Raw genomic sequence first — 27,594 nt, 5'->3', positions numbered from 1 at the left:
GACAGTGAGAGGGAGAGGGAGAGATAGACTAACTGACTAAGGTCAGGGGCAGACTGTGAAGATCTGATGCACCACAGAACAGGCTTTTTCCACAGAACAAATTGGAGCCTCTGCAGAGAGAGAGGTGGGTGGATGGATGGATAAGTAGGGCGAAGCAGCTCTGACAGAGCAGACCCTGGTCCCTAACTCCCTGAGCTACCCCAGTAAGTCTGGAGGAGAACACAGTCATCACCACAATCTCCAATCCCATAATATATAACACATAATACACACATACACACACACAAAATACACTCATACACAATCATGCTGGTATACACCCACCCACGCATGCATGCATACATGCACACACATTGGAGAGAGAGAGAGAGCCTGGAGCCACACATGGGATTTCCTTACTGGAGAGAACTATGGGACTAGGGAGCGTTGAGGAGGTAACAGAGATTCCTCCTGCAGCTGCAGCCCCCAGACCACAAAAATGATGTATAACATAACCCCTGAATCACCTTTGACATGATACAGACACATGAACGTTCCAGAGAGATGATCCATTGGATTGTTGATCATCAAATGTGAGTGTGTTACATGAGAACCACTATTGTGAGGTCAATTCACCTCAACCACTGTAGAAAACAAATCGATTGCAGGGTGAACATTACAAGTGTGTTGCCAGGAAAGTGAAGGCACATCTTTCAAAAATATGTATTTTTCAATCTTGAGGTTCAGTATATAAAATACTGCTGTCACAACAGTGTTATCGGTGGATGGGTCTGAAGATATGTGTATATACAGTGTGGAGAACAAGTATTTGATACACTGCCGATTTTGCAGGTTTTCCTACTTACAAAGCATGTAGAGGTCTGTAATCTTTATCATAATTATACTTCAACTGTGAGAGACGGAATCTAAAACAAAAATCCCGAAAATCACATTGTATGATTTTTAAGTAATTAATTTGCATTTTATTGCATGACATAAGTATTTGATCACCTACCAACCAGTAAGAATTCCGGCTCTCACAGACCTGTTAGTTTTTCTTTAAGAAGCCCTCCTGTTCTCCACTCATTACCTGTATTAACTGCACCTGTTTGAACTCGTTACCTGTATAAAAGACACCTGTCCACACACTCAATCAAACAGACTCCAACCTCTCCACAATGGCCAAGCTGAGAGCTGTGTAAGGACATCAGGGATAACATTGTAGACCTGCACAAGGCTGGGATGGGCTACAGGACAATAGGCAAGCAGCTTGGTGAGAAGGCAACAACTGTTGGCGCAATTGTTAGAAAATGGAAGAAGTTCAAGATGACGGTCAATCACCCTCGGTCTGGGGCTCCATGCAAGATCTCACCTCGTGGGGCATCAATGATCATGAGGAAGGTGAGGGATCAGCCCAGAACTACTCGGCAGGACCTGGTCAATGACCTGAAGAGAGCTGGGACCACAGTCTCAAAGAAAACCATTAGTAACACACTACGCCGTCATGGATTAAAATCCTGCAGCGCACGCAATGTCCCCCTGCTCAAGCCAGCGCATGTCCAGGCCCGTCTGAAGTTTGCCAATGACCATCTCGATGAGCCAGAGGAGGAATGGGAGAAGGTCATGTGGTCTGATGAGACAAAAATAGAGCTTTTTGGTCTAAACTCCACTCGCCGTGTTTGGAGGAAGAAGAAGGATGAGTACAACCCCAAGAACACCATCCCAACCGTGAAGCATGGAGGTGGAAACATCATTCTTTGGGGATGCTTTTCTGCAAAGGGGACAGGACGACTGCACCGTATTGAGGGGAGGATGGATGGGGCCATGTATCGCGAGATCTTGGCCAACAACCTCCTTCCCTCCGTAAGAGCATTGAAGATGGGTCGTGGCTGGGTCTTCCAGCATGACAACGACCCAAAACACACAGCCAGGGCAACTAAGGAGTGGCTCCGTAAAAAGCATCTCAAGGTCCTGGAGTGGCCTAGCCAGTCTCCAGACCTGAACCCAATAGAAAATCTTTGGAGGGAGCTGAAAGTCCGTATTGCCCAGCGACAGCCCCGAAACCTGAAGGATCTGTATGGAGGAGTAGGCCAAAATCCCTGCTGCAGTGTGTGCAAACCTGGTCAAGACCTACAGGAAACGTATGATCTCTGTAATTGCAAACAAAGGTTTCTGTACCAAATATTAAGTTCTGCTTTTCTGATGTATCAAATACTTATGTCATGCAATAAAATGCATATTAATTACTTGCCTATTGTCCTGTAGCCCATCCCAGCCTTGTGCAGGTCTACAATGTTATCCCTGATGTCCTTACACAGCTCTCAGCTTGGCCATTGTGGAGAGGTTGGAGTCTGTTTGATTGAGTGTGTGGACAGGTGTCTTTTATACAGGTAACGAGTTCAAACAGGTGCAGTTAATACAGGTAATGAGTGGAGAACAGGAGGGCTTCTTAAAGAAAAACTAACAGGTCTGTGAGAGCCGGAATTCTTACTGGTTGGTAGGTGATCAAATACTTATGTCATGCAATAAAATGCAAATTAATTACTTAAAAATCATACAATGTGATTTTCTGGATTTTTGTTTTAGATTCTGTCTCTCACAGTTGACGTGTACCTATGATAAAAATTACAGACCTCTACATGCTTTGTAAGTAGGAAAACCTGCAAAATTGGCAGTGTATCAAATACTTGTTCTCCCCACTGTATATCTGCTATCCCTCAGGGCATCCAGCCTAGCCTCAGAGAATGACAATGAGAGAAACACTGGCAAAGCACACTAACATCATCAGCAACTCCGCATTAACACTGTCCCTGTAACCAGTTGAATGGTGCATGTTTGTGTGAGGTGGATCAAACTGGGGTAATCAGAAAGCACCACAGGAGTGGTGTGCCACATGTGACTGAATACTAATCTGAGCCAGCCTCCACACAGTGCCAAGGATGAACTCTAACCCCTGGCTCACTGGGTCTATCTGCTTACCTACTGCTGGAGAAATCATCTACAGTAGGCCAATCTGCTGCTTCAATAACAAGCTAGTTACAGGCAGGCAGCCACAGATAGCAGGTAGCACCAGTGACGTGTATTCATGGTAGCCAAGGGAAGTCAAGGTTCCCCCCAAAAATACAGATAAAATCATTTTTATTTAGTCTCTCTGTTTTATAGTTTTCCTTCAATTTGCAAGAGGCTGAATGTATCTCGCCGGAGAAAGCATCCAAGCGAGCGAAACAGCGCCCCTCTGTCTCTGTATGTGTAGGCCATCTATCTGATGCTGTCTGGTCAAAAGGAGTATGACATTGTTGGCACCCGTAGTGTTGAATGCAAGGGAAGCCAGCGAGCATTTGGCCTCCCTTGATTAACAAAAAGTATAAAATAATAGCCAATCAGCATTGAGCTACACTGAGTGAGCTAAACTGTGAATGGTCCTGGCGCAAAAAAATTAATAAAAGTGTCAAGGGAAGTGTGACGACCTTCCTACTCTGTCTGCCAAATTCTTTTGTCTTTGCTCTTGTTTTCCTTAATAGGATGTCAGTGGGCGGAGCTGGGAAGGTCATCAGCTAAATGGCACACACATTTTACATTTACGTAGACGCTCTTATCCAGAGCGACTTACAGGAGCAATTAGGGTTAAGTGCCTTGCTCAAGGGCACATCGACAGATTTTTCACCTAGTCGGCTCAGGGATTAGAACCAGCGACCTTTCGGTTACTGGTACAACGCTCTTAACCACTAAACTACCTGCCGCCCCACACCTGGGCTCGGGTGTGTCCCGGGGATAAATACACCTTTCCCCCATACATCAAGGAGACTCTTTTTTTTGTGTGGCATTTTGGGGCGTCTTTGTGTGCATTTGTTTTGGCACCTCTCGGCACCTCTCAACACCCCTCAATATCACCATCTATGCACGCATCCACTCACTTAAACTACTGACTATACACACCATTGTTACTTGGATATAGTTTACTTTATTTAATAAATATTTGTCATTTCTTTATCTCCGCGTTGTCACCCTCTTTGTTACGGGCTACGAGCCGGTTCGTAACAGAAGCCAGTTTGGATTTGGCTTCACTCCAATCACAACACACGGAGAGCAATACGTCTTTGACAGAAATGGAAGTTCAATATGTAGCTAGCCAGGCCTAATCGCCCAACTTCGGAGCCCGACCTCACTAATGCTCTTGTGGCTGAATGGAATCAAGTCCCCGCAGCAATGTTCCAAAATCTAGTGGAAGCCTTCCCAGAAGAGTGGAGGCTGTTATAGCAGCAAAGGGGGGACCAACTCCATAATGATTTTGGAATGAGATGTTTGACGCACAGGTGTCCATATACTGTTGGCTATGTAGTGTAGGTAGTAATATGGCATTTTGGGGGGGGGGCTTGGCATCCCAAGTGATTTTTACCCATGCACCGCTACTGGGTAGGACTACCACTGTTCATTTTGTTTGGGGGCATAATTAATTATATATCCAAGGCAGTATGATGACACACACATACAGCAGCTAAACCATGCATCATAGCCTGACCCAGAACCCAGTTAATGATGATTTATTCCAGTCACTGATCAACATGGCCACAATACTTACCATAATGTTTAACCATTACGCTGTCATCGTATTTTTCTCTAGTCTCTATTTATCTTTAAGGGGCTGTGAATATTCATAGTCATTATGAGGGATTCATCAAATGGTCAATCAACTACAAAGACGACCACAGAGGGCCTCCATTAACTAGTTTCCAAAGCCAGGGGGAGTTGACGGGAAGATGTTCTCTGTTGTGGTTGCTGTGGGTGGTTGGGTGCTGACAATGGACCCATAGGTCTGTGAACGGGTACCAACTACACTGGGGGCACATGTGACTTTAATCAGGCTCTCTGATTGGTTCAACTCTATTCCAACACATCCTGCCAATTGTTCTCATGCACACCATAGTAATTTGTAGGATCTCTGTGTGATGCACACTCACTGAATCACATTGGGAGGATCCTGAATATGATGCATGTGCCTGGACATGTACTCAATAAAAACCAATGATATCGACTATACTGAAGTATTGACCCACTGCACTAAAATCCAATACCACACATGGAGCACAATGACTATGCTAAACACATATAGTATACTGTAGTGAAAATGAGAATACTGAACAAAGCTTAGAGAGAGAGGCTGCTTTCTCACAGTAATTAGTGACCGAGTCAATCAGCCAGGGTCTGTTTGCATCTGGGTTGTTAACCAATCAAATGAATCAGCCCATAAAGAGACACAGAGACATGTTTACCCTAAAAAGCCAAGAGCTCCCCAAGACCAGCTGAGGTTCCCACACATATCTTCTCTCTCCTCTGAAAACTACGCACATACATTCTCTATGGTATATGTCCATCTGCAATTTATAATAATACATTATTCTCTTCCTAGATTATACACTAGGCTATACTTACTGTTATTTTACATTTTACATTTTAGTCATTTAGCAGACGCTCTTATCCAGAGCGACTTAGTGTTAGTGAGTGCATACATTTTCATACTCACTAGGCAACCCTGGCTTTTGTTCAATGTCCAAATAACTTGATTCGACTGATTATGTCAACTCCTGAACTTCGGACAGAGACCAAATCAGTTCAATCTAGATCAAACATATTAGATCAGGTGATACCTCCCTGTAGGGGATGGATAGGAAAAGAGAGTGACACTCTGACCACTTGGCTTTGTGTTACGAAGAGTCTAACTCCAGCCTCTCTCCTGTTGGGCAAGGCCTTAAACTCGGTGACCCTCCAGCTCATGTGAACCTCCAGGCTATGAAGTAGAGCAGAGCGCTTGCTCAGTGAGTCAGCCTGGGCAAGAGAGCGAGAGAGAGAGAGGGCTGTACGTCTGCTCTGCTGAGGAAACACATAACCTAATAGAGCCGTAATGGAGGACTGGGCAGACACAGACCACAAAAACTGAGGCTGTCATACTGTGGCAGTTCAAAACGACTCACACGCCCTAAAAAACAAGACATTATTGTTCAAAGCTATGCGGAGCAAAACCGTACGGCTAAGAAGGACTGGGTGGAAATGATTAGCCTATATACCACATAGCATATCAAATTATACCGTTGCACATTCTGGGGTGTATGTGACTCAGCACTCAGCGCTGGCCACACAGTTCTGCTCCAGCTCCATGGCCTGGAGCCTCCGCTCTGGTCTGGTCTGGTCCTGTAGCCCAGCTGATGTGGCCTGACCCTGGTCTGGCGCGGCGTTGTGGTCAGAAGTGGGCTGACAGATAGAGACTCAGCTTGTGCTCTTTAGGTACATTCCTCTGATGTGAAACGCATTTGAAATGCAAACCAGCAACCCCAAAACCAGAGTGTGCCCAGCACTATGGAAGTCCACTGTGTGCTAGCCCCAAACACAAACAAATAGACTGTGGCCACGGTAACGGGACACATCCCAAAAGCCCCTCCACCGCCAAGGATCATGGGAGCCAAAGAGGGAGGCTTGGCTGAGTGCAATGCTGTGATGTGTAACGGTCCACACCACTCTCCCTCCCTCCCCTATGACAACTACCAGTAGAAATGTAGTATGCCTTCTATCTGTTTTTAGGCCAGTCAAATTTGCAATAACATAAACAGTCACAGACAGCAACATTGGGTAATAATTCAGAGATAATAATCTGAGGTGCAAAATGTAATATATCTGAAAGGTCTACGGACAGGTGTGTCTGAGAACTAAGTGGATTTTCTATGTTTTCCACTGAAGCCCACAAATCTACAGACCATATTACTTTTATCCTGTTTCATTATCTGCTCCAGGCTCTTAGTGATGACACACAAATACATTGTACTGAATCTCTATCAACCCAACAGACGATAATTATCTCCCAATTATTACAGACAGCAATCTGATTTTAAAAAATGCCTGCCAATGTGCAATTACGAGCCACGCCACTCGCAGTCCTAAATCAAGCTGGAATCCAGCAGAGTAATTAACATACTTCTCTGTCTCACTCAGGAGGATTCTTTTCCCAAACATATGAGAGAACAACAAGAGTCCATAACAAGGGTGTGATCCCTAGGCAGCCAGTCTGCTACATTGAGCAGTAAAACCAAGCCAAAGATGGATAGGTTAAGAGCTGTTAACCTTTCAGAGGTTGTTATTTTCTGTCAAAACATTAAAAATTTTATTTTAGAGCATCACCCTCTGAGGGAGTTTGTGACAGGGAGTTTGTGGCAACGCAGGCATGATGCAGCATGGGAGAAAAAAGGAGATTGATTAACTAGTAAAACAGGACTCTGTGTTGTCTGTGTTGGCTCTGGCCTGTGAGGCTTTCTGTGTTGCTGTTGTTGCTGTGTTCATGAAGCGCTTTGGTTCAGTGTTTAGTCTTGTTTTTCAATAGCTTGCATCTCATAGCAATAGTGTCTGTAACCTCTGGCGCTCAGAGACTGCGGTCTGGTCTCCAGGGTCAAATCAGCTCTGTGCTGCTGAACTCCAGGATCCAGATTCCCTGCCAGGAATGAGCAGCAGAGACAGGGCATGGGGACTCCCGAGTGGCTCAGCGGTCTAAGGCACTGAGGCATCACTACAGACCCGGGTTCGAGCACAGGCTGTGTCACAGCCGGCCGCGACCAGGAGACCCATGAGGCGGCGCACAATTGGCCCAGCGTCGTCCGGGTTAGGGGAGGGTTTGGCCGGCCGGGATGTCTTTGTCCCATTGCGCTCTAGCGACTCCTTGTGGCGGGCCGGGCGCATGCACACTGACTTCGGTCGCCAGTTGCACAGTGTTTCCTCTGACACATTGGTGCGGCTGGCTGCCGGGTTAAGCAAGCAGTGTGTCAAGAAACAGTGCGGCTTGGCAAGGTCGTTTTTCGGAGGGCGCATGGCTCGCGACCTTCGCCTCTCCCGAGTCCGTACGGGAGTTGCAGTGATGGGACAAGACTGTAACTACCAATTGGATATCACGAAAAAGGGGTAAAAAGTACCTTTTTTATATATATATATATGAGACAGGGCATGGCATGGCATGATGCTACATCACATACCCACTCACTTCACCTGGCTAGTGTCGCTAGTTGATGGAAATGATCTGTTCTGAGAAACATCATTCAGGACACCAGTGTGGTTTTTACTTCCACAGCGCTGGACTGGACAGCATCACAATAATTGTACCCGCCAGCCAACGATTTACCACTTAAAACCAGGGCCACGATGAATCTGGCAATAACCTAGGTCTAGACCTCAGGCCAGTGAGGCAGCCAGGCACATAGCACATGTGGCCAGCTGCAGCTTCTGATTGGCCATGTGACCGGCAGCTGCCAGGAAGTGTCCTGCCCCTTAACAAGAGATCCATCAGTGGAATGCACAGCATAGCACAGACGCATTATATGCCACTAAGTACCTGATTGGAGTTGACAGATCCCTCCATGTAATCACTAACTATCTTAAAACGCTAAACTCCAAGAGCCTCTGAAGTTCCCCCTTTTTAATGCTACTCCTACTCTTTTTATGGTCAAAGAGGAGAGTTAGATGAAAAAGCCACCGCTGAATTAGTCCTGTGATTCCTGTTTTATGAGGTTGTTAGGTAACACAAGACACTGCGGTGCCAGAGGTGCCTGGGGCCATGGGGGGGGGGGGGCCTGGAGGGTCAGAGTTCACCCCTGTGCCTGACATCCCTGATGACAGGCGGCAGGCAGGCAAGTGGAACACCTGCATGTGCAGCGGGGAGGCCCTGGCATTTACCATGTTCAAAATGCACCAACTTGACTCTGTCCATCAATCAAGAAACTGCTTGTTCATGAGGGAGTGAATGTGTATGTGGGTGGTATGTATGTGAGTGGGTAGAAAGGGGGGTTAACACTTTCACTTTAGCTTCTCTGACTAATGGTGTTCTCTTTAATTTCACTCATCCTCAGATGTCCATAATGATCTGAGTGTCACAGCTCATTTTGGTCATTAGTACTGGATACCATTAGCATACTAAGAAAACATAATTGGCATTTATTTTCTCCACCGCAGGGAAATTAACTAAGGACTATTTTTTCCCTGATCAAAGGGAGCGTCAGGGCTAAGCCTCAGTCTGTGTGACTGACTGGGTGATCTAAATAGAACAGAGGAGGCTGCTGAGGGGAGGACAGTCTTAATAATGGCTGGAATGGAGTATATGGATACCACGTGTTTGGTGTGTTGGATACCATTCCATTGCAGCCATTATTATGAGCCGTCCTCCCCTCAGCAGCCTCCTCTGAAATAGATATGTATCTTCTTATGGACTACAACGAAGAACAAGACCATGTGTGCCTTGACCTGTTTCACCGGACGTGCTACCTTGTCCCGGACCTGCTGTTTCAAAAAGCTCCGCTGTGTCAGGATGTTAGATAATATTGACTCACAGGTGACTACTTTTTTTTCTCTCTCTCTCTCTCTCTCTCTCTCTCTCTCTCTCTCTCTCTCTCTCTCTCTCTCTCTCTCTCTCTCTCTCTCTCTCTCTCTCTCTCTCTCTCTCTCTCTCTCTCTCTCTCTCTCTCTCTCTCTCGCTCTCTCGCTCTCTCGCTCTCTCTCTCTCTCTCTCGCTCTCTCTTTGGACCTGCTGTCTCGACCTCTGAATGCTCGGTTTTGAAATTGAACGTTTGAACGTCTTGAATAAAGATCTGGCCTTAATGACCATGTACTCTTAAAATCTCCACCCGGCCTAGCCAAAAGAGGACTGGCCACCCCTTGGAGCCCGGTTCCTCTCTAGGTTTCTTCCTAGGTTCCTGCCTTCCTAGGGAGTTTTTCCAAGCCACTTTGCTGGGTATCTGTAGAGCACTTTTTTATTTTATTTATTTATTTATTTAACCTTTATTTAACCAGGTAAGCCAGTTGAGAACAAGTTCTCATTTACAACTGCGACCTGGCCAAGATAAAGCAAAGCAGTGCGATAAAAACAACAACAACACAGAGTTACATATGGAATAAACAAAAACGTACAGTCAATAACACAATAGAAAATAGTAAGTTATAGAGGTAAGGCAATAAATAGGCCATAGTGCAAAATAATTACAAGTTAGTATTAACACTGTAGTGATATATGTGCAGAAGATACTGGTGTGCAAATGAGCAAAATAAATAACAACATAAATAACAATATGGGGATGAGGTAGTTGGGTGGGCTAATTACAGTGTACAGGTACAGTGATCGGTAAGCTGCTCTGACAACTGATGCTTAAAGTTAATGAGGGAGATAAGTGTCTCCAGCTTCAAAGATTTTTGTAGTTCGTTCCAGTCATTTGCAGCAGAGAACTGGAAGGAATGGCGGCCAAAGGAGGTGTTGGCTTTGGGGATGACCAGTGAGATATACCTGCTGGAGCGCATACTACGGGTGGGTGTTGCTATGGTGACCAATGAGCTAAGATAAGGCTGGGATTTGCCTAGAAGTGATTTATAGATGACCTGGAGCCAGTGGGTTTGTGACAACTGCTGATGTAAAAAGGGATTTATAAAAATAAATGTGATTGATTGATTTCTACTTGATTTGACACAAGCCTGTAGTATTTAATTTAGGCCAAAAAGTGAATTTGCTATGTTGTCTTGCAGTATTACTTAATGGCCTTGTTGCAAACAGAATTGCTGATTTGGAGTGGATTTCTTAACACAGGCTTCATTCTTCTCACTTTGTCATGCAGGCCAGTAATGTGGAGTGAATGCAATGTTGTTGATCCTCTGTATTTTCATGTATTGTGGCGGCAGCATCATGTTATGGGTATGCGTGTCACCGGCAGGGACTGGGGAGTTTGTCAGGATCAAAAGAAATAAGAATGGAGCAAAGCCTGGATAAAAAGTTAGAGAAAATCCTGGCTCAGTCTTCTGAATACCTAACCCTGGGATAGAGTTGTATTTTTCAGCAGGACAATTACACACATTTCTATGCCAAAGACACACCAGAAGGGCTTTTCTATAGGTGTTGAGTATTCCTGAATGGTCCAGTCTCAGTCCTGACTTAAATTTGCTTGAAAATCAGACACAAAGTTTGAATATTGCTGTCCATCAATGACTCCGAACCAAATTTACAGAGCTTGAGCAAGTTTGACAAAAACAATGGATAAATGTTGCCGTAAGAGTTGTGCAAAGTTGGTAGATTCTTATTCAAAATGATTCACAGCTGAAATGGCTGCCGAAGGTATTTCCACCAAGTCTTAACTGTTGGGTGTGAAGACATATGCAATCAAGACATCTTTGATTTTCATTTTGTATTCATTTGGAAAATGTTCTATAATATTTATTTCACTTTAGAAATGTGGAGTAGGTTGTGTACATCGGTAGGAAACAAATCCAATTTAATCCATTTTTAGACTTCATTTTAACGTCAGCAAAATGTGAAGACTGTGTAAGGGGTGTGTGTAGACTTTCACTTGGCACTGTAACAGCATACTCTCACATTTATGTCAGTTAAGACCAGTGTCGAACTGCAGACTAATTAATGCATGTGAGATGACTCTAACACTACATAGCATCATATGTCAAGAGGGTACAGAGAGGGGAAACGACGCTGAAACCTGAGACAGAGAACTGTCTTTTGTCAGGCTTTGGTGTCTGGGAGAACTTCTCATTCCATGGTGGCGTCACTAGGTTACTACTGTTTACCCTCTGTGTGTTCCCCAAGCCTCTGTTATTCCAGCTTTTCTGCTAGGGTGCTACTCTGTGGGCTGAATAAGGGAGAAGGAAACAGACAGGAAACTGATCCTGACATCCACATTTCATCCCCATGATCAAGGTCAAAGGTGACGGCCATGAACCTGATGAGAGTAAATACAGAAGGTGAGGGACAATGTTTCAGTGGAAGTATAAGCATGTGAGCGCACAAACTATTTCACAATTACCACTAACCTGGAATCTGACCAATGACCTGTGTGGTCTAGAATTACGCATGTAAGAGACAATGTACAGCGCTATGAAGCTCTCAGTTGATAACGATTATGTCCCTCTATGTGCTTTTATCCCCCCCCAACCCAAACACACTAACACAGACACAAAATGCAAGAGGACTCAGCCATGAGGACCATGTGAATACCCTTTGATTAGAGTCAGCTGCCAGTGATGCAGAAAGGATGACATCATCAACAACAAAAACAACAACCACAGAGGCAGTGAGCAGTAAGTCACCTCAGCCCTGACTCTGTCAGGACCCACCCTGGCCCCAGCTTCCCTGTGGGAACACAACCAGTGGTGATTGAGGACTCAATTACTGTGGAATGTCTGCCACAGCACACAATATGACTACGGAGAGCCGGGAAGCAAATCATTCAATACATCCTCACAATAGCCACCCCATTTACTGGCCAAAACTCGCTATTTCCTTTTGGGTTCATCAGACAACAGTTCCCTGTTAAACCCATACGGAGACACTTGACCCAATTGGGCATTCTTAACCCATTTTGGAGGTGTCATCCTATCTGCCTGGCTGGCTGGGACAATAACATAGGACCCATTTAGCCTTGGCTGCTACAACACTGCAATCTAGTGGTCCCTAAAGGAGTATGGATTATGGTAGTCACAGACTACTAGTCAGATGTGTTCATTGCTGTTGAATGTAGAGTTGATCTAAATGCAGTATTAACAAAAATTATTACTAACACTGTTTATAATTTCACCCTATTCCATAGCAATGCAAATATACATTATTTAGACACCACATGTCAAAGTAAAGCAGGGAAGCGATGCCTCATCCTCAGGTAATATGTGAGGAAGACCTCTGTAGAGAAAATACCTGTGGATGGTTTTACATTGTTGCTGTGATTTTACAATGTTGCTATGGTTTTACAATGTTGCTATGGTTTTATAATGTTGCTATGGTTTTATCCATACTGCATAGCGCAACAGTGTAAAAATATGGGAAACTATGTTTGGAGTAATAGATGTTGTCACCTTTGGTGAACTGAAGGAATGTTTGGTATTTTTTCACGTGGATACAAGACACTTCCTCTAGGTGTCAGTGTTTATCAATAATGTGAGATGGTTAGCAGAGACAGCATTAGTATAGTATGAGGAGAGGTTCTTGATTTACATTTTAGTCATTTAGCAGACGCTCTTATCCAGAGCGACTTACAGTTAGTGAGTGCATACATTTTCATACTGGCCCCCCGTGGGAAACGAACCCACAACCCTGGTATTGCAAGCGCCATGCTCTACCAACTGATCTACAGGGGACTTCACATGTGCAAACTCACTTATACCCTCTGCGTGAGGTGATATGTGATGCCTGTGTACCATTAGAGGGTTAACCCAACCTATATGAACAGCTAATACAGAGACATTAGCACTCACACAAGCTAAGGCATTTGTCAGTAAGTGAATTGGGTCAAACAGGGTCAGCAGAGTGGCTGTGCCCCAGTGTCTCGGTGCCCTCCTCTCCCAATCAATCAATCAATCAATTTTATTTTATATAGCCCTTCTTACATCAGCTAATATCTCGAAGTGCTGTACAGAAACCCAGCCTAAAACCCCAAACAGCTAGTAATGCAGGTGTAGAAGCACGGTGGCTAGGAAAAACTCCCTAGAAAGGCGAAAACCTAGGAAGAAACCTAGAGAGGAACCAGGCTATGAGGGGTGGCCAGTCCTCTTCTGGCTGTGCCGGGTGGAGATTATAACAGAACCATGCCAAGATGTTCAAAAATGTTCATAAGTGACAAGCATGGTCAAATAATAATCAGGAATAAATCTCAGTTGGCTTTTCATAGCCGATCATTAAGAGTTGAAAACAGCAGGTCTGGGACAGGTAGGGGTTCCATAACCGCAGGCAGAACAGTTGAAACTGGAATAGCAGCAAGGCCAGGCGGACTGGGGACAGCAAGGAGTCACCACGGCCGGTAGTCCCGACGTATGGTCCTAGGGCTCAGGTCTCTCAGTTGGCTTTTCATAGCCGATCATTAAGAGTTGAAAACAGCAGGTCTGGGACAGGTAGGGGTTTCGTAGCCGCAGGCAGAACAGTTGAAACTGGAATAGCAGCAAGGCCAGGCGGACTGGGGACAGCAAGGTGTCATCATGCCCGGTAGTCCTGACGTATGGTCCTAGGGCTCAGGTTCTCAGAGAGAAAGAGAGAACGAGAGAATTAGAGAGAGCATACTTAAATTCACACAGGACACTGGATAAGACAGGAGAAGTACTCCAGGTATAACCAACTAACCCCAGCCCCCCGACACATAAACTACTGCAGCATAAATACTGGAGGCTGAGACAGGAGCGGTCCGGAGACACTGTGGCCCCATCCGAAGAAACCCCCGGACAGGGCCAAACAGGAAGGATATAACCCCACCCACTCCGCCAAAGCACAGCCCCCGCACCACTAGAGGGATATCCCCAACCACCAACTTACAATCCTGAGACAAGGCCGAGTATAGCCCACAGAGGTCTCCACCACAGCACAAACCAAGGGGGGGGCGCCAACCCAGACAGGAAGATCACGTCAGTAACTCAACCCACTCAAGTGACGCACCCCTCCCAGGGACGGCATGAAAGAGCACCAGCAAGCCAGTGACTCAGCCCCTGCAACAAGGTTAGAGGCAGAGAACCCCAGTGGAGAGGGGAACCGGCCTGGCAGAGACAGCAAGGGCTGTTCGTTGCTCCAGCCTTTCCGTTCACCTTCACACTCCTGGGCCAGACTACACTCAATCATATGACCTACTGAAGAGATAAGTCTTCAGTAAAGACTTAAAGGTTGAGACCGAGTCTGCGTCTCTCACATGGGTAGGCAGACTGTTCCATAAAAATGGAGATCTATAGGAGAAAGCCCTGCCTCCCGCTGTTTGCTTAGAAATTCTAGGGACAATTAGGAGGCCTGCGTCTTGTGACCGTAGCGTACGTATTGGTATGTACGGCAGGACCAACTCGGAAAGATAGGTAGGAGCAAGCCCATGTAACGCTTTATAGGTTAACAGTAAAACCTTGAAATCAGCCCTTGCCTTAACAGGAAGCCAGTGTAGGGAAGCTAGCACTGGAGTAATATGATCAAATTTCTTGGTTCTAGTCAGGATTCTAGCAGCCGTATTTAGCACTAACTGAAGTTTATTTAGTGCTTTATCCGGGTAGCCGGAAAATAGAGCATTGCAATAGTCTAACCTAGAAGTAACAAATGCATGGATTAATTTTTCTGCATCATTTTTGGACAGAAAATTTCTGATTTTTGCAATGTTACGTAGATGGAAAAAAGCTGTCCTTGAAACAGTCTTGATATGTTCGTCAAAAGAGAGATCAGGGTCAAGAGTAACGCCGAGGTCCTTCACAGTTTTATTTGAGACGACTTTACAACCATCAAGATGAATTGTCAGATTTAACAGAAGATCTCTTTGTTTCTTGGGACCTAGAACAAGCATCTCTGTTTTGTCCGAGTTTAAAAGTAAAAAGTTTTCAGCCATCCACTTCCTTATGTCTGAAACACAGGCTTCTAGCGAGGGCAATTTTGGGGCTTCACCATGTTTCATTGAAATGTACAGCTGTGTGTCATCCGCATAGCAGTGAAAGTTAACATTATGTTTTCGAATAACATCCCCAAGAGGTAAAATATATAGTGAAAACAATAGTGGTCCTAAAACGGAACCTTGAGGAACACCGAAATGTACAGTTGATTTGTCGGAGGACAGACCATTCACAGAGACAAACTGATATCTTTCCGACAGGTAGGATCTAAACCAGGCCAGAACTTGTCCGTGTAGACCAATTTGGGTTTCCAGTCTCTCCAAAAGAATGTGGTGATCGATGGTGTCAAAGGCAGCTCCTTCAGCAGTTTAGTAGGAATAGGATCCAGTATGCAGCTTGAAGGTTTAGAGGCCATGATTATTTTCATCATTGTGTCAAGAGATATAGTACTAAAACACTTAAGTGTCTCTCCCGATCCCAGGCCCTCGCAGAGCTGTGCAGATCCAGGACAGCTAAGCCTTGGAGGAATACGCAGATTCAAAGAGGAGTCCGTAATTTGCTTTCTAATGGTCATGATCTTTTCCTCAAAGAAGTTCATGAATTTATCACTGCTGAAGTGAAAGCCATCCTCTCTTGGGGAATGCTGCTTTTTAGTTAGCTTTGCAACAGTATCAAAAAGAAATTTTGGATTGTTCTTATTTTCCTCGATTAAGTTGGAAAAGTAGGATGATCGAGCAGCAGTGAGGGCTCTTCGGTACTGCACGGTACTGTCTTTCCAAGCTAGTCGGAAGACTTCCAGTTTGGTGTGGCGCCATTTCCGTTCCAATTTCCTGGAAGCTTGCTTCAAAGCTCGGGTATTTTCTGTATACCAGGGAGCTAGTTTCTTATGACAAATGTTTTTCGTTTTTAGGGGTGCAACTGCATCTAGGGTATTGCGCAAGGTTAAATTGAGTTCCTCAGTTAAGTGGTTAACTGATTTTTGTCCTCTGACGTCCTTGGGTAGGCAGAAGGAGTCTGGAAGGGCATCAATGAATTTTTGTGTTGTTTGAGAATTTATAGCACGACTTTTGATGCTCCTTGGTTGGGGTCTGAGCAGATTATTTGTTGCGATTGCAAATGTAATAAAATGGTGGTCCGATAGTCCAGGATTTTGTGGAAAAACATTAAGATCTACAACATTTATTCCATGGGACAAAACTAGGTCCAGAGTATGACTGTGGCAGTGAGTAGGTCCAGAGACATGTTGGACAAAACCCACTGAGTCGATAATGGCTCCGAAAGACTTTTGGAGTGGGTCTGTGGACTTCTCCATGTGAATATTAAAATCACCAAAAATTAGAATATGATCTGCTATGACTACAAGGTCTGATAGGAATTCAGGAAACTCAGAGAGGAACGCTGTATATGGCCCAGGAGGCCTGTAAACAGTAGCTATAAAAAGTGATTGAGTAGGCTGCATAGATTTCATGACTAGAAGCTCAAAAGATGAAAACGCCATTTTTTTTTTTGTAAATTGAAATTTGCTATCGTAAATGTTAGCAACACCTCCGCCTTTGCGGGATGCACGGGGAATATGGTCACTAGTGTAACCAGGAGGTGAGGCCTCATTTAACACAGCAAATTCATCAGGCTTAAGCCATGTTTCAGTCAGGCCAATCACATCAAGATTATGATCAGTGATTAGTTCATTGACTATGACTGCCTTTGAAGTGAGGGATCTAACATTAAGTAACCCTATTTTGAGATGTGAGGTATCACGATCTCTTTCAATAATGGCAGGAATGGAGGAGGTCTTTATCCTAATAAGATTGCTAGGGTGAACACCGCCATGTTTAGTTTTGCCCAACCTAGGTCGAGGCACAGACACAGTCTCAATGGGTATGGCTGAGCTGACTACACTGACTGTGCTATTGGCAGACTCCACTAAGCTGGCAGGTTGGCTAACAGCCTGCTGCCTGGCCTGCACCCTATTTCACTGTGGGGCTAGAGGAGTTAGAGCCCTATCTATGTTGGTAGATAAGAGGAGAGCACCCCTCCAGCTAGGATGGAGTCCGTCACTCCTCAGCAGGTCAGGCTTGGTCCTGTTTGTGGGTGAGTCCCAGAAAGAGGGCCAATTATCCACAAATGTTATATTTTGGGAGGGGCAGAAAACAGTTTTCAACCAGCGATTAAGTGCTGAGACTCTGCTGTAGAGCTCGTCACTTCCCCTAACTGGGAGGGGGCCAGAGACAATTACTCGATGCCGACACATCTTTCTAGCTGATTTACACGCTGAAGCTATGTTGCACTTGGTGACCTCTGACTGTTTCATCCTAACATCGTTGGTGCCGACGTGGATAACAATATCTCTATACTCTCTACACTCGCCAGTTTTAGCTTTAGCCAGCACCATCTTTAGATTAGCCTTAACGTCGGTAGCCCTGCCCCCTGGTAAACAGTGTATGATCGCTGGGTGATTCGTTTTAAGTCTAATACTGCGGGTAATGGAGTCGCCAATGACTAGGGTTTTCAATTTGTCAGAGCTAATGGTGGGAGCCTTCGGCGTCTCAGACCCCGTAACGGGAGGAGTAGAGACTAGAGAAGACTCAGACTCAGACTCCGACTCGCTACATAATGGGGAAAACCGGTTGAAGGTTTCTGTCGGCTGAATGAGCGACACCGGTTGAGCATTCCAACAGTATTTCCCTCCAGAAGCCATGAGAAAGTTGTCCGGCTGCGGGGACTGTGCGGGGGGATTTATACTAACGTTACTGTCTGTACTTACTGGTGGCACAGACGCTGTTTCTTCCTTTCCTACACTGAGATTACCCTTGCCTAACGATTGCGTCTGAAGCTGGGCTTGTAGCACAGCTATTCTCGCCGTAAGGCGATCGTTCTCCTGTATATTATGAGTACAGCGACTGCAATTAGAAGACATCATGTTAATGTTACTACTTAGCTTCGGCTGTTGAAGATGTTGATGAACCATGTCCAGATAAAGCGTCCGGAGTGAAAAAGTTGAATAAGGGAAAAAAGTTGCGATGGAAAAAAGGAAAATAACGTAAAGTTGGCAGCTAAAACGCACAGGAAAATGACTCTTCTGTCTCGGGATAAACGTCCGGGGTGAAAAAGTTTAACGAAAAAAGATGAGTGAGGACAAAACTAAAAAGTTGGTAAATTTGTTGAACACAGAGATTGATTAAACGTTTATTAAAAGTAAAACGTGAATAGTTTGGCAGGTAGCCAAGTAGCAACAAACAGCACAGCAGCACGGAGACAATGCGGAAGCGAGACGGAAGTCACGTGAAGTCAGTCAAATCGCCAGCACATCGGCGCAAAAGGAGAACTTGGCTACCTGCCAAACTATTCACGTTTTACTTTTAATAAACGTTTAATCAATCTCTGTGTTCAACAAATTTACCAACTTTTTAGTTTTGTCCTCACTCATCTTTTTTCGTTAAACTTTTTCACCCCGGACGTTTATCCCGAGACAGAAGAGTCATTTTCCTGTGCGTTTTAGCTGCCAACTTTACGCTATTTTCCTTTTGGCCAGTGCTTGGCTGGGCTCCAGCCGCCAGGCTCCAGGCTGCAGTCCCAGAGGGCCAGAGAACAGACCCTTCTCTCAGTGGCCCCCAGGAGAGGGGGAGGGGGGAGGGGGGGCAGCAGGTACAGTAGGAGGGAAGGAGGAGGCCCCCTCGGCTCTTCTGCACGGTTCACAGAACCTGAATGGCCACCAGGCCTGGGGCTTTTGATCGTGCCACACAGAGGGCCCAAAGGAGCCACAGTGAACCCCCTCCGTCTCTCCCTAGCCCACAACAAACAAGCACAGCAACACTCAGATGGACACACATTTTCTGGACGTGCATTTCTCATCTCTAATGACCCACTGTCATAGAAACATAAGCATCCTTTATTAATGGTTCTTCTGCCTCATGGACGTTGGTTCAGATAAGATCTACTGCTTTAATTCAACAGTCTATCAAAATATATCCCACATTCTATTCCACTATGAGCAAGAGCACATTCCATGTACATCCAATGAATGATTAACATGTCTCTTGATACAGTACTAGTTATAGACAACCACTAAACAAACTAATAAGCACACAAAATACTGGAGAGGATTGAATGCTTCTGTCTTACAAAACATGGTTTCCACGGTTCCTATTTAGGGGAGACTCCACCAACCCCCACCAGCACCCCAAGCCCAAAGCAATTCAAGCACACTCTCCACTGGGTCCAACACTCCTTCACGGCCAGTGAATTCAACTGGGATAGAACAAATCCCAGTTGAATTGTCTGGAAAAGGGGACAAAACAGAGGCATAAATGGGATAGTGGGGGAGCCCCAGCCCAGGAGTCCTAGGTGAATGGGGTCTCTCTGCCTACTGCACAGCAGAGAGGGGAAAGCTGTTCTGCACCAGGGCAAGAGGGGGGGGACCAGGCCAGAACACTCAGGAGCCACTGGAGAGAGAGCTGGTTAGAATGGGAGGTCAGATAAGTACACTTAACAGCAAGATGTTTACACAGAGGTCCATGCTGTATGGGCTTTCTGTCCCGCTCAACAGTAACCAGGACGACCAATGTTATTATAGGACAGAGTGGCAGGTTACGGGAGAGAGAGCGACAAATATTCTATGTGTGTGTGTTGCAACATGTGTCTTGTTATGAAAGTGTTTCTCTGAAGTTTCCAATGTCATTTGCATGAGAATGCACTCTAGAACTTCCTAACGAACCCGCTATCCTCTAAAGGTCCAGGTCCATGCTCCCAAAATCCATGGCAACCAAATGTCTACAGGAAAGTCCCCTGGTTTAAAAACATCTCCCTTTTAATGGGCAACAAGTCCTGTAAAGAGAACGTAACAAAAGTGTGATGGACACAGATGTAGAACAATAGAAAGAGTTCATTCCTACCTCTCCACTACATCCTCCCCACTCCAGCAGGTGAAGTCCTCCCCCACCATCTCACTCTCACACAGCATCTCCGGCAGGGCAGAGAAGAAGGACCTGTAGCGCTGAATATAGCCCATAAACTCTCTGAGGGAGAGTAGAGAGACAGGGAGAGAGAGAGAAACCGAGAGAGAGAGGAGAGAGAGAGGGAGACAGAGAGAAAGAGAGAGGGTGTTGATCATAACCACAATATCATAGAACCTAAGTATATTTATATTTATTGAGGTGATTAAATAATGTGTCGCTAGTGGTCAACCCCTGTACTCCATCCCAGATGGACACAATAATGGGAGAGTGGGAGATGCTGGGCTCCATGCTTACCTAGAGATCTTTTTCAGACTTCTAGGCTTATCAATCTTGGATGGTTTCAGAGGTAAGGACCTGGGAGGACGTGATCCCGGTCAAGGAGAGAGGGAGGAACGAGAAGGAGAGAGGAGGAGATGGTGTGGGAATAGCAGGGGTGCAATGTAAATCAAACACAAGGCAAAGCGAAGGAGAGGGAAGAGAGAGCAAACTTCAAAAGGTAAATAAATAATAATGATAAAGAGAGATTGCTTGACAAAATATATATATGGCAAAGGTGTGCTTATAAATAACTCATATTGCAACGTGTAAAGACATGTTGGGGGACAGTAGTGGAATACAGCATGCCAACCAGGGTTTCTGTACAGCACTTCGAGATATTAGCTGATGTAAGAAGGGCTATATAAAATAAAATTGATTGATTGATATAACACCAACCACTCTAAGGCAGTGGAACAACCACTATGGCCGCCTCTCTCTCTCACCTTCTGGTATGCGACAAGCGGCCCAGTGTGACCTCGGCTGGGGAGGGCGTTGAGGTCGGGGAGGTGGTCACGGAGGTCATGACCTCCAGGGTGGGACGTATGCTTGTCACTGACGGAGTGTCTGTGAGAGGCCCACATACTTTATCAACCTAAGAGAGAGGGATATGAGAGAGGGTGGAGAGAGACAGAGAGAGAGAGATAATAGAGAGGGGAGAGAGAGGGGGAGAAAGAGAGAGTACAGAGACAGAGACAGAGAGAGAGGTAGAGAGAGGTGGAGAGAGGGAGGGGTGTGTAGAGAAGGAAATTAGTCTGTGTGAAAAAAGAGGGTCCTCAGATCAAATCAAATTTTATTTGTCACATGTGCCGAATACAACAGGTATAGACATTATTGTGAAATGCTTACTTGCAAGCCCTTAAATAACAATGCAGTAAAGAAAATAGAGTTAAGAAAATATTTACTAAATAAACTAAAGTAAAAAAAGAAAAAAGAAAAAGAAAGTAACAGAATAAATTAACAATAATGAGGTTATATACATGGGGTACCGATATCGGGTCAATGTGCGGGGGTACAGGGTAGTCGAGGTAATTTGTACATGTAGGTAGGGGTAAAGTGACTATGCATAGATAATAAACAGCGAGTAGCAGCAGTGTAAAAACATAGGGGGGGGGGGGGGTCAATGCAAATAGTCTGGGTGGCCATTTGATTAATTGTTCAGCAGTCTTATGGCTTGGGGGTAGAAGCTGTTAAGGAGCCTTTTGGACCTAAACTTGGCGCTCCGGGTACTGCTTGTCGTACGGTAGCAGAGAGATCGGGTTCAAGTCCGAGCTCTGGCTGTGCCACTCAAGGACATTCAGAGACTTGTCCCGAAGCCACTCCTGCGTTGTCTTGGCTGTGTGCTTAGGGTCGTTGTCCTGTTGGAAGGTGAACCTTCGCCCCAGTATGAGGTCCTGAGCACTCTGGAGCAGGTTTTCATCAAGGATCTCTCTGTACTTTGTTCTGTTCATCTTTGCCTTGAACGTGACTAGTCTCCCTGTCCCTGCCGCTGAAAAACATCCCCACAGCATGATGCTGCCACCACCATGCTTCACAGTAGGGATGGTGCCAGGTTTCCTCCAGACGTGACGCTTGGCATTCAGGCCAAAGAGTTCAATCTTGGTTTCATCTTGTTTCTCATGGTCTGAGAGTCCTTTAGGTGCCTTTTGGCAAACTCCAAGCGGGCTGTCATGTGCATTTTACTACTACCCTTCCCCAGATCTGTGCCTCGACACAATCCTGTCTCGGAGCTCTACGGACAATTCCTTCGACCTCATGGCTTGGTTGTTGCTCTGACATGCATTGTCAACTGTGGGACCTTATATAGGCAGGTGTATGCCTTTCCAAATCATGTCCAATCAATTGAATTTACCACAGGTGGACTCCAATCAAGTTGTAGAAACAGCTCAAGGATGATCAATGAAAACAGGATGCACCTGAGCTCAATTTCGAGTCTCATAGCAAAGGGTCTGAATACTTATGTAAATAAGGTATTTCTGTTTTTTATTAGTAATACATTTGCTAAAATTTCTCAAAACCTGTTTTCGCTTTGTCATTATGCATTATTGTGTGTAGATTGGTAAAATATATATATATATATTTAATCCATTTTAGAATAAGACTGTAGCGTAACAAAATGTGAAAAAAAGTCAAAGGGTCTGAATATTTTCCGAAGGCACTGTATGGTCAGATTTACCAAATGGAGGGCGAGGGAGAGCTTTGTACGCGTCTCTGTGTGTGGAGTAAAGGTGGACTAGAGTTTGTTTTCCTCTGGTTGCACATGTGACATGCTGGTAGAAATGAGGTAAAATGGATTTAAGTTTGCCTGCATTAAAGTCCCTGGCTAGTAGGAGCGCAGCTTCTGGATGAGCATTTTCTTGTTTGCTTATGGCCTTATACAGCCCGTTGAGTGCAGTCTTAGTGCCAGCATCGGTTTGTGGTGGTAAATAGACGGCTACGAAAAATATAGATGAAAACTCTCCTGGTAGATAGTGTGGTCTAAAGCTTATCATGAGGTACTCTAGACATCGCGCACCAGTTGTTATTGACGTAGCTGTTCTGTCCTGCCGATGCACGGAAAACCCAGCCAACTGTATATTATCCATGTCGTCATTCAGCCACGACTCGGTTAAACGTAAGATATTACCGTTTTTAATGTCCCGTTGGTAAGATAGTCTCGAACGGCGCTCATCCAGTTTATTCTCCAGTGATTGCATGTTGGCCAATAGAACAGACGGTAGAGGCGAGTTACCCACTTACCAACAAATTCTCACAAGGCACCCTGATCTGCATCCCTTGTATTTCATGGCCCGGCCATTATTTTCTTCACGCGAATGACAGCGATTTGGGCCTTGTCAGGGAGCAGCATTATATCCGTCAAGTCAGAATCATTATAGAAAAAATCTTTGTCCATTTCGATGTGAGTAATCGCTGTTCTGATATCCAGAAGCTCTTCTCGGTCATAAGAGACTGTAGCATCAATATTATGTACAAAATAAGTTACAAACAATGCGAAAAAACACACAAAATAGCACAATTGGATAGGTGCCCGTAAAACGGCAGCCATCCCCTCCGGCGCCAATCTTCAGATAATTTTTTATTTATTTATTTCACCTTTATTTAACCAGGTAAACCAGTTGAGAACAAGTTCTCATTTACAACTGCGACCTGGCCAAGATAAAGCAAAGCAGTGCGATAAAAACAACAACACAGAGTTACATATGGGGTAAAACAAAACAAAGTCAAAAATACAACAGAAATAAATATATATACAGTGTGTGCAAATGTAGCAAGTTATGGAGGTAAGGCAATAAATAGGCTATAGTGCAAAATAATTACAATTAGTATTAACACTGGAATGATAGACGTGCAAGAGATGATGTGCAAATAGAGATACTGGGGTACAAATGAGCAAAATAAATAACAATATAGGGATGAGTTAGTTGGGCGGGCTAATTTCAGATGGGCTGTGTACAGGTGCAGTGATCGGTAAGGTGCTCTGACAACTGATGCTTAAAGTTAGTGAGGGAGATAAGTGTCTCCAGCTTCAGAGATTTTTGCAATTTGTTCCAGTCATTGGCAGCAGAGAACTGGAAGGAATGGCGGCCAAAGGAGGTGTTGGCTTTGGGGATGACCAGTGAGATATACCTGCTGGAGCGCAGACTACGGGTGGGTGTTGCTATGGTGACCAATGAGCTAAGATAAGGCGGGGATTTGCCTAGCAGTGATTTATAGATGGCCTGGAGGCAGTGGGTTTGGCGACGAATATGTAGTGAGGACCAGCCAACAAGAGCGTACAGGTCACAGTGGTGGGTAGTACATGGGGCTTTGGAGACAAAACGGATGGCACTGTGATAGACTACATCCAATTTGCTGAGTAGAGTGTTGGAGGCTATTTTGTAAATGACATCGCCGAAGTCAAGGATCGGTAGGATAGTCAGTTTTACGAGGGCATGTTTGGCAGCATGAGTGAAGGAGGCTTTGTTGCGAAATAGGAAACCGATTCTAGATTTAACTTTGGATTGGAGATTCTTAATGTGAGTTTGGAAGGAGAGTTTACAGTCTAACCAGACACCTAGATATTTGTAGTTGTCCACATACTCTAGGTCAGACCCGTCGAGAGAAGTGATTCTAGTCGGGTGGGCGGGTGCAAGCAGCGTTCGGTTGAAGAGCATGCATTTAGTTTTACTAGTGTTTAAGAGCAGTTGGAGGCTACTGAAGGAGTGTTGTATGGCATTGAAGCTCGTTTGGAGGTTTGTTAACACAGTGTCCAATGAAGGGCCAGATGTATACAAAATGGTGTCGTCTGCGTAGAGGTGGATCTGAGAGTCACCAGCAGCAAGAGCGACGTCATTGATATACACAGAGAAAAGAGTCGGCCCAAGAATTGAACCCTGTGGCACCCCCATAGAGACTGCCATAGGTCCAGACAACAGGCCCTCCGATTTGATACATTGAACTCTATCTGAGAAGTAGTTGGTGAACCAGGCGAGGCAGTCATTTGAGAAACCAAGGCTATATAGTCTGCCAATAAGAATGCGGTGGTTGACAGAGTCGAAAGCCTTGGCCAGGTCAATGAAAACGGCTGCACAGTACTGTCTATTATCGATCGCGGTTATAATATCGTTTAGGACCTTGAGCGTGGCTGAAGTGCACCCATGACCAGCTCGGAAACCGGATTGCATAGCGGAGAAGGTACGGTGGGATTCGAAATGGTCGGTGATCTGTTTGTTGACTTGGCTTTCAAAAACTTTTGAAAGGCAGGGCAGGATGGATATGGGTCTGTACAGTTTGGATCTAGAGTGTCACCCCCTTTGAAGAGGGGGATGACCGCGGCAGCTTTCCAATCTCTGGGGATCTCAGACGTTACGAAAGAGAGGTTGAACAGGCTAGTAATAGGGGTTGCGACAATTTCGGCGGCTAGTTTTAGAAAGAAAGGGTCCAGATTGTCTAGCCCAGATGATTTGTAGGGGTCCAGATTTTGCAGCTCTTTCAGAACATCAGCTGTCTGGATTTGTGTGAAGGAGAAGCGGGGGGGGGCATGGGCAAGTTGCAGCGGAGGGTGCAGAGCTGGTGGCCGGGGTAGTGGTAGCCAGGTGGAAAGCATGGCCAGCCGTAGCAAAATGCTTGTTGAAATTCTCGATTATTGTAGATTTATCGGTGGTGATAGTGTTTCCTAGCCTCAGTGCAGTGGGAAGCTGGGAGGAAGTGCTCTTATTTTCCATGGACTTTACAGTGTCCCAAAACTTTTTGGAGTTAGTGCTACAGGATGCAAATTTCTGTTTGAAAAAGTTAGCCTTTGCTTTCCTAACTGCTTGTGTATATTGGTTCCTAACTTCCCTGAAAAGTTGCATATCGCGGGGGCTATTTGATGCTAATGCAGTACACCACAGGATGTTTTTGTGCTGGTCAAGGGCAGTCAAGTCTGAGGAGAACCAGGGGCTATATCTGTTCTTAGTTCTGTATTTTTTGAATGGGGCATGTTTATTTAAGATTGAGAGGAAGTTACTTTTAAAGAACAACCAGGCATCCTCTACTGACGGAATGAGATCTATATCCATCCAGGATACCTGGGCCAGGTCAATTAGGAAGGCCTGCTCGCTGAAGTGTTTTTGGGAGCGTTTGACAGTGATGAGGGGTGGTCGTTTGACCGCGGACCCGTTACGGACGCAGGCAATAAGGCAGTGATCGCTGAGATCCTGGTTGAAGACAGCGGAGGTGTATTTAGAGGGTAAGTTAGTCAGGATGATATCTATGAGGGTACCCATGTTTACGGATTTAGGGTTGTACCTGGTAGGTTCGTTGATAATTTGTGTGAGATTGAGGGCATCTAATTTAGATTGTAGGATGGCCGGGGTGTTAAGCATATCCCAATTTAGGTCACCAAGCAGTACGAACTCTGAGGATAGATGGGGGGCAATCAATTCACATATGGTGTCCAGGGCAAAGCTGGGGGCTGAGGGGGGTCTGTAGCAAGCGGCAACAGTGAGAGATTTATTTCTGGAAAGGTGGATTTTTAGAAGTAGAAGCTCAAACTGTTTGGGCACAGACCTGGATAGTGTCCAGACAACAAGTCCAGACAACAGGCCCTCCGATTTGACACATTGAATGCTCTACAGTTTGTGACAACACAATGATAAGTGACTTTTGCAGATGTGTTGCAGATGTGCAGGGCTTATGCTATGGAAATCATCAGGGACACAATGGAGATTATTATTGTCTAAAATCAGACAGACACAGAACTATGATACTGCACAGAGAGGAATGATCCACTCACTACACTCTTAGAAAAAAAAGGTGCTATCTAAAACCTAAAATGGTTATTCTGCTGTCCCCATAGGATAACCCTTTGAAGAACACTATTTGGTTGCAGGTAGAACACTTTTGGTGCAGGGTAGAACCTTTTTGGGTTCCATGTAAAACCCTTTCCGCTAGGGCCAGGACAATACCAGTATCACGATACTCGTTAGTATCGTGGCAAGGAAACAAAACACGAAGCGGATTTAACTTCTTTAGGAAAACAACCCTAAAGTTGGGAACAAACATCATTATGTTGTCATCCAGAGTCACATTTACTTATTTTCCAAGCTATAGCACACAATATTTTACATACAGGAGGTTTTTAAACGACCAAAGAATTTGGCCTGCTTCATGTTTTCATTTTTGCCATGGAAAAAATATTGCGATACTGGTATCTTCCCGGCCCTACTTTCCACAGAGGGTTCTACATGGAACCCAAAAGAGTTGTACCTGAATCCAAAAAGGGTTCTCCTATAGGGACAGCCAAAGAACCCTTTTGGAACCCTTTTTTCTAAGAGTGTAGACAACTGATATCAACAGAGGGCCAGTGGATATGATATCAACAGACGGCCAGTGGATATGTGGATGCTGCTATGGTGTTGCACTTCTCTTTCCTTTCCTCTTAAGACTAATTGGACGGATGCTGGCGGGGGCGACGGAGAGAGAGAGAGAGAGAGAGAGAGAGGAGGAGTACAAGCCGAGGTTAAATACA

General features: G+C 45.1%; 1 protein-coding gene across 1 annotated transcript in view; it reads right to left on the bottom strand.

Moving 5' to 3' along the window:
• The window catches only part of gpc5b (glypican 5b), a gene marked incomplete at its 5' end in the record, with an annotated part of 95,870 nt that overhangs the window by 38,616 nt on the left and 29,660 nt on the right, over positions 1-27,594 (bottom strand). Inside the window, 3 exons of the mRNA XM_084163359.1 lie at positions 20,226-20,348; positions 20,583-20,642; positions 21,050-21,198. Coding sequence (XP_084019485.1) covers positions 20,226-20,348; positions 20,583-20,642; positions 21,050-21,198 — 332 coding nt within the window. The remainder of the gene's footprint in view (positions 1-20,225; positions 20,349-20,582; positions 20,643-21,049; positions 21,199-27,594) is intronic.

Source organism: Coregonus lavaretus (assembly GCF_964263955.1).
Source record: "Coregonus lavaretus genome assembly, chromosome: 6".
NCBI lineage: Eukaryota > Metazoa > Chordata > Actinopteri > Salmoniformes > Salmonidae > Coregonus > Coregonus lavaretus.
Note: the sequence above shows the minus strand (reverse complement) of the source record. Positions and strands in the feature narration are given on the sequence as shown.